This window comes from Glandiceps talaboti, chromosome 17, assembly GCF_964340395.1.
Source record: "Glandiceps talaboti chromosome 17, keGlaTala1.1, whole genome shotgun sequence".
Taxonomy (NCBI): Eukaryota; Metazoa; Hemichordata; class Enteropneusta; family Spengelidae; genus Glandiceps; species Glandiceps talaboti.
Genome location: NC_135565.1, coordinates 18,654,360 through 18,667,626, shown reverse-complemented (window position 1 = coordinate 18,667,626; position 13,267 = coordinate 18,654,360). Strand labels below are relative to the sequence as shown.

At 33.5% G+C, this 13,267-nt stretch overlaps 1 protein-coding gene across 1 annotated transcript; it reads left to right on the top strand.

Annotated features, from left to right (window-relative positions):
* The first annotated feature begins 416 nt into the window (after positions 1–416).
* Positions 417–11,879, top strand: LOC144448154 (DNA damage-regulated autophagy modulator protein 1-like). The gene is made up of 8 exons (XM_078138307.1): positions 417–499; positions 4,036–4,089; positions 4,814–4,881; positions 5,687–5,829; positions 6,604–6,781; positions 7,333–7,502; positions 8,260–8,475; positions 11,685–11,879. Exons 1-8 carry the CDS (start codon positions 417–419, stop codon positions 11,877–11,879), a joined length of 1,107 nt encoding a protein of 368 aa, XP_077994433.1.
* Positions 11,880–13,267: the final 1,388 nt, after the last annotated feature.

Sequence of the window (13,267 nt, the reverse complement as noted above, 5' to 3'; positions counted from 1 at the left end):
ATTGACATTTATCGACAGGAGAAAAATACACATCAAAAGAATTTTTTTAAGTTGACTATGCTAGGTAGTTTGATTAAGGTCAAAGGTGAATTTGATTTACGTAATTTGTTGATATTGACAATGATTACTAGTAATACTAATAGTATCGTATCGGGGCCAATGCACAATCAATGCAGCACGGTACGGAGCGGAGTTGGGAACTGTTTAATATATAGTTTGCTGTTCCAAGGAGTTTCTACTTGAAGACACAGTGTGAACAAGATCGATAACTGTAATTATTTTTGTTCGGCTCGGTCAAGTTCATGATGACCAAACTTCAACAGTAAACTTGGCACTGGCAGGGGTAGTGGTGGCGCATATAAATTATTTAAAACGGACGAAGAAGACTCTTATTTGCAGATAGCTTGATTATCATTATGTCTCGCCACAAATGGAACATCGGTTGGGGCTTCCTTCCACTTTTGTTTGCAGCAACCGCAATTTTAACATTTCTAGTCTGGTAAGTATATCTATAGGCCACATATGTGCACAGGTGCGAAAAAAGTAGTTTAAAATTGCATGATCGGTGTTACGTAATCGTCGCGAAGAAGGGCGTTGACGATTAAAAGCTTACTAATTACTTTGTGTGTACTGTAAAATAGTTTCGGCTACTTGAAAGGAAAACACGTGTGAATGAAATTGCAAGGTATACCTAGTAGTGTAATATTTGTCTTTGAAGTTTGATGTCTAACAAGGAAAAACATTACATAAAAATTGAAATACTGTTAACAAGATCATTTTGCCAGAAGAGAAAAGTTTGCAATTTTACAGTTTTCATAACTACTTATAAGAGAGTATTTTTTATGAATAACTTATCCTAGTGCTCTGTTTATATACAAAAAAGGCATTTAATTTTTAGTCACAACTTTTGTGTTTTTGTTTTCCAGCGAAATAAGTGAAAAGTAATGAAGTTTAGTGATAATTTCCAGGTTTTTACAGTAGACATTCTGTTTCCAATTAATTAGTCAGACATATAGTCATTTTTTGACAGTATAAGATAAATTGGCTGCAAAATAACTTCACAAATGCAAGTCAAAACTAGGTTTTGTCAATGATGTCTGTCAATGCCAGTTATTAAAACTATTGTCAGATAGCATTAACAAATACTGAATCACATTCATGAAATTTCAAGATGTTTTGGATATGTTTTTATTGTGTTATTCTCAGTGAAGTGAATGTCAACAACAGCAATTTTCAGATATATAATATGCTGATAGGAGCATGTCATGTTAGCAAAGACGTCATGACAACTAACTAATTTGACCGAAAACATTTGTACTAAAACTGTGGAATCAAAATCATGATTTTACTATTGAATGTAGTGATCTGTAACATACTGTGTTGCTACACCCATACTCAGACCACTACAGCCTACATGTATGGTAAGGTGATCAGTGGCACAGATGAGAAAGTGGGGAATATGTCTGATCATTGTTATGCTTTTGAGTCTGCAACTTGCTCTGACGTCTTTTGTTTTGAGCTATTAATGGATTAGTTTGTTTTCAATGCAATGTAAAACGTTTAATCTGTCGACATCAATATTTATTATTAAGTATGAATGTATAGTACATATCCTGGAAAAACACAAAGAAGTTAGGTTGAACTAATTTGTAGTTTTCATTGAAAGTTGATCAGACATCTTTTGTTTTGAGCTATTTTGGATAAGTTTATTTACAATGCAATGTATAATGCTTTTAATCCATCCACATCATTAAAGTCTATGTACATGTCCAGTCTAGTAAATTAAGCACAACAGAATTTAGGTTGAAAACACTTTATTTTGTAGATTCCATTGAAAGAATGACAGCTGCTTGTTAAATGACAATGTTTAATATTAGAGTTTATAAGCTGCCAGGTAAATCTGTGGCTAATAATTTCTGTTTGTGGCTAATGAAAATAACACTGTTTTAGTGATGGTGGCTAATGGTTTTTGAAAGCCAGTGCTAACACAGCATACCCAAATAACATTTAATAACTTGAAATAAATACGACAGTTCATGATTTCTATGTGACATTAGTCATATACATGTATTTTTTATTTATTTATTTATTTACTTCGAGAACGTGCTCATAAAAAAACATATAAATCACATACAAAAGACGAAGTGAAATACGACAAAAACACACAGGAGACAGTCTAGGTAACATGAACAAGTGAAAGGAAAGGTTATACTGAAGAAAGAAGCCAAAAATTCCAGACACTGTCAATTAAAAGTCAAATGTTATGATGCATGACTACAGTATCTTAACATAAGTCTTATAAGATAATATCTTGTTTGAAGAGTGTATGTAGTTGCTATCAGGTTGGTCAGTGTCTGTTGCATAAAATTAAAAGGGCAAGAATACAATGTCGAAAACAGCAAACTTTCTGACCACACAACAGATACATATTTGCATCAAATCTACATGTAGGTGGCTACATTAGTTAGGATAGGATAGGAATAACGTTTGTAGAATTGGAACATACTGGTCTATTACTTTTATTGTCCAATTTTGAATAACAGTGTACATATTTTTAACATTTATTGTTGTAGATGTAATTATTATAACTTTATTGCAGGATACACTCCCATATACTATAAAAAACACAACATTTACATAGTACACAAGACAAACGTTAAAAAAGCACTCTAAAAAATAGACAGACAGAAAAGAGATTTTAAAAATACATTAAATTCATATATCTTGAAGTTATCTTCGAGCGTAAAAAACAGTCGGAGGAGAATACCGCCGAAATTAGTAAGTTCGAGCTACTCTTCACCCTGTCAAAAAATTAATGAGGAAGTATTACATAAATTAACATGTAAAATACCCCAGTAGTGAAATTATTTTCTGGCAAAGAATTCTATCAAATCATGTAAATTTGATTTCAAACGACATTTCAAGGTTGTACCAATAGATACAGCACATTATACCAGTAAGACAGGAGACAGGAGTATGAAGATTATAGAATTTGTTAACTGTATCATTTGACCATCTCTGCATGTTACTGCTATCAGCTAATAGTACAGTCTGCTTTGGTCAATGACCTAAGAGATTGGATGATAATGGTATCTTGGAATGGTTATGCATTATTACACAGTGATTTATATAAATTACACACTTGATTAACTGACAAGGCACACTGGCATTCTGTTCAGGCAAACGACTTTGTCAAGTCAGATACTAAGTCTCTGGTCTATACAGGCATAGTATGTGTTTTGTTGCCTTGTAAACAGTCAAATTCTAAAAGATGGCAAACTAATTAAAAGTTCAGTATTTCAAGTACTTTATCACCCACACTTGTAAATCCAAATACTTGTATGAAATATCTTGTGATTTGCAAGTTGGTGAATATTGATCTCTGCTGTTTTAGCAGTTGGATGTCACTTCCTGGTTTCTCAATCTAAAATAACTTGCCTTTGTTAATTTCCTAAGCCACAACAATGTGAAATGGTTTTACATCTTAAATCACAACAATTACATGTGAAAAATGTGGCTCATTATTCCATGCAGCTGCTGCATGGTGTAGACAAAACCTGGAATCTGTTTTCTCCTGTCTTTACAATCAAATCTTTGTAATAGTACATATCAATGTTTGTGATAAAGACTGCAGTAGTCACAGCAAATTACCTTGAACATTATTACACAACTATACATTCTGTGGTTAAAGTAAGGTAAAATCAAATAATTTACAATTCAAATACAGTATCAAGATTTAACAAAATTAAATTCAGATACTACTACTCGGTTTCTACATACAACAAAACTTACCCAGAAAAAAAAATGTCCTTTCATAATTTTTGGGTATATCAATTTGAAACTTGCTTACTATAAAATGAAATTCCCCTTTTAACACAGAGGATTGTTCAGTATACAGGATCTGTAGTTTTATATTCATCCATTCGTGGCTTAAAAATTACAAAGTATGGAATAGATTGAGAATGAAATGGAAAGTACCATGCATTTACTTGTATTTCAATCTATGATGATATAATTTTTGTTTTATTTGTACAGTTATATCATTGCTGTTAGTTTGGATCATGTGATACCATTTGTTCCTTATGTCAGGTGAGTAAAGACCCTTTTCCATAATTAGTTTGAAATGTTGTTTATTACAAGTTGCAGTCTTTCTGATATTTAAGCATGTACATGTATGTATATGTTACAACTTCACACAATGGTCACATGCACATTACTACTGTCCCCTCTACACATGGTTTAATGTGGAGGGTTAGGAAATGCCATAGACTGTAAGATTTGTCATGTATTCAGCCCTATCAGGCTCCTTGAGAGCTGGCAGATTGTTGTTTGAATGTCATATCTTACAGACTAGAAATACCACTGTTGTGTATATTTCCATTACACCAGTATTTTCCTAGAATTACTAGCTTGTTGTTATAGGGCTAGTGGTACTCTATTTTATATCTGTCATATTGTATGAGAGATAAATGGGCTACCACTGGTCTTGTAAAGAGGCTATAGAATTACAGAATGCATTTAGTGAAATTGAATACTTGTAAGAAAAATTTTAGGATATACAAATATGATTTTCTGTCCATTACTGAGAAATAAAGATGTAAACTATGTTTAGTAGACATTCATGTTTGGTTTTGAATTTTATACTTAGAAAGATGGAAAACTTTGCAATAGAATCAGTCTTGTTATTAGCAACTCTGATCTAAGACTATGACGTCATAGTGATCTTTACAAATCTTTACCCTGTCAAACTTACAATATTTTATGGTACCATATCTTTCAAAATTCAATATTTGAACTTTTTTTTCTCTCTTAGTGACACCGGTGCTTATCCACCAGAGAGTTGTTTATTTTCACAGTTTCTGAATCTAGCAGCTGCACTAGGTAAGAAATCACACAATCTTATCTTTGTAAGTAGGGATACAGCTACCTTACGTAAATTTGAAAAGTGGCAAGTAAAATTTGAAAAGTAGGTGTAAAATCTATGAGGGAGTGGCACCCCAGCCCCCAAGCTATTTCTAAAACACATTACACTAAGTACATTTGCTGTACATAAAAACTGCAAATGAGGCCCCCTGAATCTGCCCAACAAATGACATATAATATATACTGGTTGAAACAAATAATTTGTAAACAAATTTCTGTAAAAAGTAACCGACAGGAAATTATGGAATAGTCAGTAGTTTTTGCCAGCTACTGGGTAAGTATTGCAATAACATTATCTCTGTCCATCCTGTCTTCATTTGTGAGTACATCCATCAAACCCTAATAGTCATATGAAAAGTGTACTAAACCCAATAAAATAGATGCTCAAAAAGAGATTCTAATAGTAAAATATCAACTTACACACCATAAGTGAATTTTAGATCTGTTCCTTATTTCGCATACATCTAATTAATACATTCATTATTACTAAGGAGGGACCATTTATATTCCTGATGTAATAAACATCATTGTGAAAATACATGTAGTTTGAAACCAATTAACTTTGATTAAAAATTATATGCTATACTGGAATACGAAATGTTGTCAGTAAGAACTAATTCTAACACTAGTCTAGTTTGACACAGTTTGTATAATATAATTGAGAATTAAGCTGTGGTTAAACTTTCATAAGCAATACAAGTATATTCATGTAGTTTGAGTTATTTTCACTAACAAAGAAAGTTTGTCTTAACTTTTATTCTAGGAATGGTTGCTCTTTACATCAGGTACAAAAGTTTAAAGAAATTATCTGTAGAACGTTTAAAAAGATTTCAATGTCTCAATGTTTCCAGCTTTGTGATTGGTATCCTGTCGACTGTAGGACTTAGTATGGTTGGCAACTTTCAGGTATAGTGTATTATGAAATTTGTAGAATTGTACTTTGAAGTTAATGCATCATATTTTGTATCTCTGGATAAGCAATTATCAAATTTGCATAATTGATCAGTTTTAAGAAACTTGTCTGCAGCCAATCTCAGCATTGGTAATTACAAAATTTGCATAAATTATCAGTATTATGATTAATGCATGTAGCCTTTCTCTGCATACATGTAAGCAATTATCAAATTTGCATAATTGATCAGTTTTAAGAAATTTGTCTGCAGCCAATCTCAGCATTGGTAATTAAAAATTTGCATAAATTATCAGTATTATGATTAATGCATGTAGCCTATGTAAATTTGCATAAATCATCAGAATTGTGATTATTGCTTGTAGCCTTTCTCTGCATACATGTAAGTAATTATCAAATTTCATAATTCATCAGTAAATATGCATGTCTGCTAAGGCAATGGTGGTACAGTGTGAGAATAATAGAGGGGAAATATAGATTCAATTTGGTGTGTCATACATGTAGCAGTCACACAAAATGTATGTGAATTCATGAAATGACTCTCCAGAATACATCGATTTCTTGGTGTGGCAAATTCCCTTTTATATGGTCTTCCATGACTGTCTGATGAATAGTTAAACTAATCTTCTGTTTTTAATAGGTTTTAGTGGTAATGTTATGAGAGAATAGAGAATAGCAGTGGCCAAGTAAGCTTTACAGTATTGTAAAACCACATTGTATTCATCATTTTAAGACTAATTGTATTTTGTCTGTTTCTCTACAACTTGTAGTGGACCAACCAATTTCAAGTACATATGATTGGTGCTTCAATGGCATTTGGTTTTGGTACTGTCTACTGTTGGATGCAATCATATTTAACATACAAACTTTATCCCAGATACAATGGATTATGGATTGCAAGATTACGAGTCACTCTGGCCTTGATTGTCACACTAGCACTAATCAGCAGTATCCTTTATATTAAGCCGCAATGTGCATGTCCTCAGCAGTTGCTACCGTTCGCGCTTTCATACGTAACAGAACTTTCTAGACTTTCTGCCATGATTTTAAAAGTCAGGGCTACAAGAAGCTAAGAAGAACATTTGATACAGTACATGCCAAAAAGGACAATTTAAAGTAGAATCGCATGTGCTTAACAATTAGCAGAACTCTCTCTCTCTCTCTCTCTCTCTCTCTCTCTCTCTCTCTCTCTCTCTCTCTCTCTCTCTCTCTCTCTCTCTCTCTCTCTCTCTCTCTCTCTGATTCAGTTTCATTCATTAAATATTTGTGATACTCTAGCAAGGACTGTCTCGACATCATTTGTATCATAATGCACTTATAGAAGTCAGTATTTCTCAACCTCAAAGTCACCCATTAGCACATTTTAAGTAAGCTGTTATGAACAGTAAAGATTTCTCAATTAATTGACTTCACAGCTCATATTTTATGTATTTCCATGTCACATGTATCATCATATATATCGCCATATTTTCCTCAACTTCATAATTTTCTCCTTACAGTGTTAATAGCACAAGTTTTGTTTATTGTGTTGTTGATGAGTAGCAATCCTGGTGATAGTATTCTCACTGGTCAATACATAAGCCAAGATACCGTTGACTGGCTCAACATTCCCATCTCCATTACAAACAACCACTCTGATATGTCTTACAGTATATCTAATACACATGAGGTGGGTTCAAAGGTTAATGTATTCATCGATGTCTTGTCAGCCATTTTGTAGCCTATTTACATCAAGATCTGTGATTTTGCTTTGCTGTCGCATTAAAGGTTTGTAATGCTAGCAACAGCAAAGGGTGCATTTAGCTATGCCCCAATGACAGTTATCAGCATGCCTGTTTCTGACATTAAACTTTGCTATATGTAAATTGTGCTCATGTCAGGGCACATACTCATATTGACTTCATTACAATATAGTCAATTAGCTGATGTATGTTATCACTCCACATTGTGACCAATCAGTTTGAATACATTTTTTCAAACCAATCAGTTTGAGTGCATAATTAATTTTTTGCTGTTGCTAGCAATACAAGCGATTTGTGAGACATAGAAGCAAAATCACTGATGGCGATGTAAACAGGCTAGCCATTTTATTGGTTAAAGGTAGAAGGATAATAGTCCCAATGTTCTTTGCTTGAAATGAAAGTGATACAGAGAATTAGAACAGTCCGAATATCAACCACATTGTTATTAATACCCGAAGTGTTCCTTAGGATCATATACACCATATTATTGCAGTTGTGACAGTAAACAATTGTGTACATTTTGGCACAAAAATCAGTAAAATGCAAAAAGAATAGTAACATAAATTTCATAAGTAACATTTCATTTGAAATATTAACTTTTAAATTATGTCAAATTTATACAGTGTATGATGATAATGATTCGTTACCATGACACCCACATCATCTCATCTCATTCTCTTTCAGTCAACTCCACCCGATGAATTCTTATCAGCCACCATCTTTGAATGGATTGCGTGTATATTTATGATGCTATATTTTTCCACATACACTTGTGACTTTCTAAGGATCTATGTCAAGGTCACAGTCATTAACTTAGCAGACCCCGATCAGTGTGTTGACAGTGATGATGAGGAACAAGAAGATAGAAGCAAAGATAAAGATATAGAGAATGGTGGTCATGTAAACTCAAATAGTTACACATCAGTTGTGTTATCAGGGAATTCCAACTCTTCTAGGAATTTGTCATATTCCAAGATTTCACAAGAAACTTCTATTTGATGTAATCCAGGTTCAAAATATGGAAAGAAGCAAAAAGATCAAGGAATAGATAAAGGAGTAGAGAAAGAAAATGGTGTCAAACTCAAATAGCTTCTCATCACTTGGTTCATCAGGGAAGAACAACTCATTCAGGAATTTGTCATTCCAGGATTTCACAAGAAACTTCTATTTAATGTAACTCAGGTTCAAAATGTGGGAAGGAGCGAGAAGATCAAGGAATAGATAAAGGAGTAGAGAAAGACAATGGGGTCAAACCCAAATAGCTACTCATCACTTGGTTTATAAGGGAAGAACAACTCATTCAGGAATTTTTCATTCCAGGATTTCACAAGAAACTTCTATTTAATGTAACTCAGGTTCAAAATGTGGGAACGAGCAATAAAATAGAGGAATAAACAAAGGCATAGAGAAAGAGAATGGGGGTCATATAAACTTAAATAGTTACACATCAGTTGTTTTGTCAGAGAAGAACAACTCATTCAGGAATTAGTCATATTCCAGAATTTCACAAGATACCTCTATTTAATGTAACTCAGGTTCAAAATGTGGGAAGGAGCAAGAAGATAGAGGAACAGTTAAACATGTAAAGTCTTTAGAGAAAGAGAATATCGTCATATAAACTCAAATAGCTACACATCAGTTGAGTTATCAGGAAATAACCACTCCTTCAGGAATTTGTCAAATTTCAGGATTTCACAAGAAACTTCTCAAGAAACAACCCAGGTTCAAAAGTTCTGAGGTTGTACAGCGGAAGGACTTGGCTTTAGGAGGGCTCGTAAGCAGTGCTACCGAGATCCGCAATACCCATATCAGGGCCATAAAGGTTTTATCATATACCCCATGTAGTGACACAGAAACATCGTTTGAATCACATAATGACATAATTTAGCACTGGAATATTATTTTATTCACAGAAGCATCAAAATAGTGACGAAATTAACAAAGCCAAATCACTGAGCGAATGGGTATCGATGAGCTCACCACTTGCCATATTTTGGCTAAGTGTGCCAGGCCGTGATATGGAAAATTGTTGCCTGGGTTCGATGTGCTCTCTATTGAATTGAATTGGAATCAATACTGGGTATATGATAATGTAGGGCGCCGGCCTAAAAATCAATGTGATCGGATACATTACACCATATTATGTGTACAGGTATACAGATACATTTCCCCATAGGTGATTCAATACCATTAAGGGTGTAGTATTTGAAGAGTAAGTCGTTATATTAGCCGTCTGAGATTATATCAAACAAAATATTTTTACAAAATTATCCAGTTGCAGCCAGTGACACTTTAAATCAGAAGTACTAAAAAATGGGAAACTTTTACTGACATTATTTATAATAGAGAACTTCTATTTATATTTTAGGTATTCTTGTATCTTTTATGTACCATGTGTTCTTAATATGTATTCATCATTCTCAAAATGTAATTTATTTGAATGTTAGATTTCACTCAGGGTTTTATTATAAAGTGAAGCAATTTTCAGTAATATCAAGAGTCGACAGGGAAAGAAATTTGTGAATGGATTAAGTTCATATTTATAACCGATATGTGTGATGGAATGTTGTTATATTATATTTTAGTTTGTATGATGATTGGGGATAAGTTATCATTCAAAATCTGAGTAAGTTTGAATAAATACCTTCAGAAAGAACTACCAATGCTCCACCTTTGTGTTTGGCAAAACCATAAACCAATCAGAATTACAAATTTAGTAATTAACACTTGGGAATTAAAGATGTTTATATAATACATTATTATGGTTTGTATCTGTCTAACTACTGTAAAGGGTTCACATCAGTTTATATCATTGTATGCTTCCCGAGGAGTTGGGGAAGTATAAAAGGCTGTTGTTCAGCTATAGATCTGTGCCAGGGGTAATAATTGTGTGGAAAAGCTCTATATAAAACCCAACATTATAATAATAATTAGTATAATCTCCTGATAGCCTTTCAAACCATGCTTTGTAAGGTCTGAGAAATGGAGTTGACACCTTTGTGGAAAATTTGAATTTATTTAATGGTCAGTTCATAAATTTGAGAATATGTTGTTCACACTTCCAATAATCAATAGGACAGTACAATATATTTACTTTGGAATGGTAAATTGGAAATGAATGCAATGATTCATCTCCCACTATGGACCTTCATCAGGCAATGGTTTAATTGTACTGCCTAATTCATAAATCAATTGCCCATCTTTGAATTTCATTTCTACAGGTAAAAGGAAAATTATTCATGGCAATTATTTGACTTATTGAACCTCAGATAGTGGTCTGAGATTGAACAAAAATAGAACTTCAACCCCCAGGAGATTTAAAGTTATTCAAGCATCTAAACTTAGGGCACAACCCGCAAGTATTTATTCTTCACTTGATCATGAAGTTAAGATAATCAGGCAGGGTTCTTGTAGTGCTTGATCCTTCAAAATACTGTAGTACTATTACTGAACAAAGACCTGAGTTTTGAAAGTGAAACATTGAAAAGTTCTTTGTGAGTGAAATACAATAAGAAACTAGAGGCTAGTCTCACTTTTTGTTAATATACATTCATCAAATGAGACTTTTACAAATACAACAACCACATGCATTTGTTGACAAGACTGTAGAATCATGCCAAGTCGACAGTCTTTGTTATCAAATAATGTTTAAAGGTATTTTCCTGATAGTTTGTACAGTGGGTATTGGATTAATTGCTCTAGCATTGATGGCCCAGCAGGAGACTTCCACTACTGCACCAACAACAACGGAAGATTGTGGAGATAATTATGTAAATGATGTCGAGGTAATTCGATTTATGACTGATTGATTGATTGATTGATTGATTGATTGATTGTACATGTATGTATGTATGTATGTATGTATGTATGTATGTATGTATGTATGTATGAATGAATGAATGAATGAATGAATGCATGCATGCATGGGTGAATTTAGCTATGTGTTTATTTCTTTCACTTACCTTGGTTATATTGAATGAGATGCACAGGACGATCTGACAAGCTGTGGTGTGTGTGGATCCCCATGTTTATTGAAGCTATAAAAGGACATATCACATAGCAACATATTTATAATATTCCACTTTTTTTTATTTGTGCCTCTTTTAAAGCTAAACTGGGCTTACCTGATGACAACTATATCTGAATGGTCACTGGCTATTTTCATGCTGTGTTGGATTGCAACATTTTGTGTAGAATTCACAGAGTATTGGGTGAAGACCAGAGTAGGGTCTCTGACTGAACAAGAAGATCTGGAACAGAATGCAGTTCTTCAGGATGACAAAGCACCAGAAACAAAATTCTAAAAACGAAATGACAACAGTATTACATCACTATGTTTTTCAATATGAGAAGTATTATTAAAGTATTCAGGTGATGGCAGACAGGGTACAACAAATAAAAATTACAAAAGCCATTAGAAATTTTGATTTACTTTCTTTCAAAAGGTATGTGCTCGCAGGAGTTTTATAATTCACATCATTGAATATGTATCTTTGACGACAGTACAACTTGTATTATATTCATGTCATATTCATTCAAAGAACAAACATCTTCTAACCTGTCTTAGAATTACACTTTTGTCAAAATTCTGTAACCTCTTATATACAACAGATGAATACTCACCAGTTTGTGTCAATCATAAGTTTGACAGGAAATTAATATTTCAATTATAACTTAAGGATGGCAAAGAAAGGCAGTGATTTTGGAATAAGCATAAGTGGCTATTTGGATGAGGATTAGGTATTTATTTTGGATTTTTAATTTTTTTAAATTTACAAAACAATTTTATCATGGCTTCCTACTTGAAAAATCAATGTGAAACAAGATTGACTAAGTCTGTGTTTGTAACTCAATACATGCAAAAAGTTAAAGAATGTGTAAAGAAATCGACAATTATGCAAAATTCCAATTATAAATTCTGAAATACATTATGACATAAAATACATACATTGTGACATTATAGCTCCTTATTTCTTTGGTTTTTATTGAGAATTATTATACAATTGCAAGTATTTCATAATTATCTCATTATTGTAGGTGCTGATGAGATGTGCTGTGTTTAGATACAAGTATTCAGAACAAATTAGGTATACACAGTTTTACTGGATAAATAAATGGCAATCATAAAACAAAAATCGAGTGTACTGTTTGATAGATACTGCAGCCGATTATAAATATGTATTTCACAATGTCTAGTGAACATAGCTTTAGAATGCCCTCTACTCTCCTATTTGTAATTAATTGAAGGTTCCCTAAATCAAGTCGTTCACTGCAGCTCAGTAGATAGTGTTGTGGTTAGACGTTCGGGCCTTCGTCAGTGAGGGTCTGCCCGAGCTCGGGTGTTCACCTCGAAAGCGACCTATGGTCGCTTATCGTTTTGTTTCGGAAGTACACCCGAGGTCTAGCAGCTAGACTACTCAGTAGAGGGGTTAAAAATAAAAGTGAACAAGATCAAACTAGGACTTGATTGTGAAAACAGGTATGACCTGAAGTCACAATTTACTCAACAGACAGGTTCGACCCCCCGCCTCCTGTAATTACTGACACCCAACGTCGCCGTTTTGCACGTATCACTCAGTTTGAATGTATGGGCTATACAAGTATCGTGTAAGTGATTTTCTCAGATCTACTGGGGTGGGGTTGTGGTTGAGTCAGAAAACATCCCTGAGTCCACATTCTCCGTGTATCACCA

Excerpts from the sequence above, each read along its gene's own strand:
- LOC144448154 (XM_078138307.1), top strand. The coding sequence starts at position 417 with ATGTCTCGCCACAAATGGAACATCGGTTGGGGCTTCCTTCCACTTTTG. Across the intron at positions 500-4,035 it reads ATTTTAACATTTCTAGTCTG|TTATATCATTGCTGTTAGTT; the intron begins GTAAGTATATCT and ends TTATTTGTACAG. Across the intron at positions 4,090-4,813 it reads CCATTTGTTCCTTATGTCAG|TGACACCGGTGCTTATCCAC; the intron begins GTGAGTAAAGAC and ends TTTCTCTCTTAG.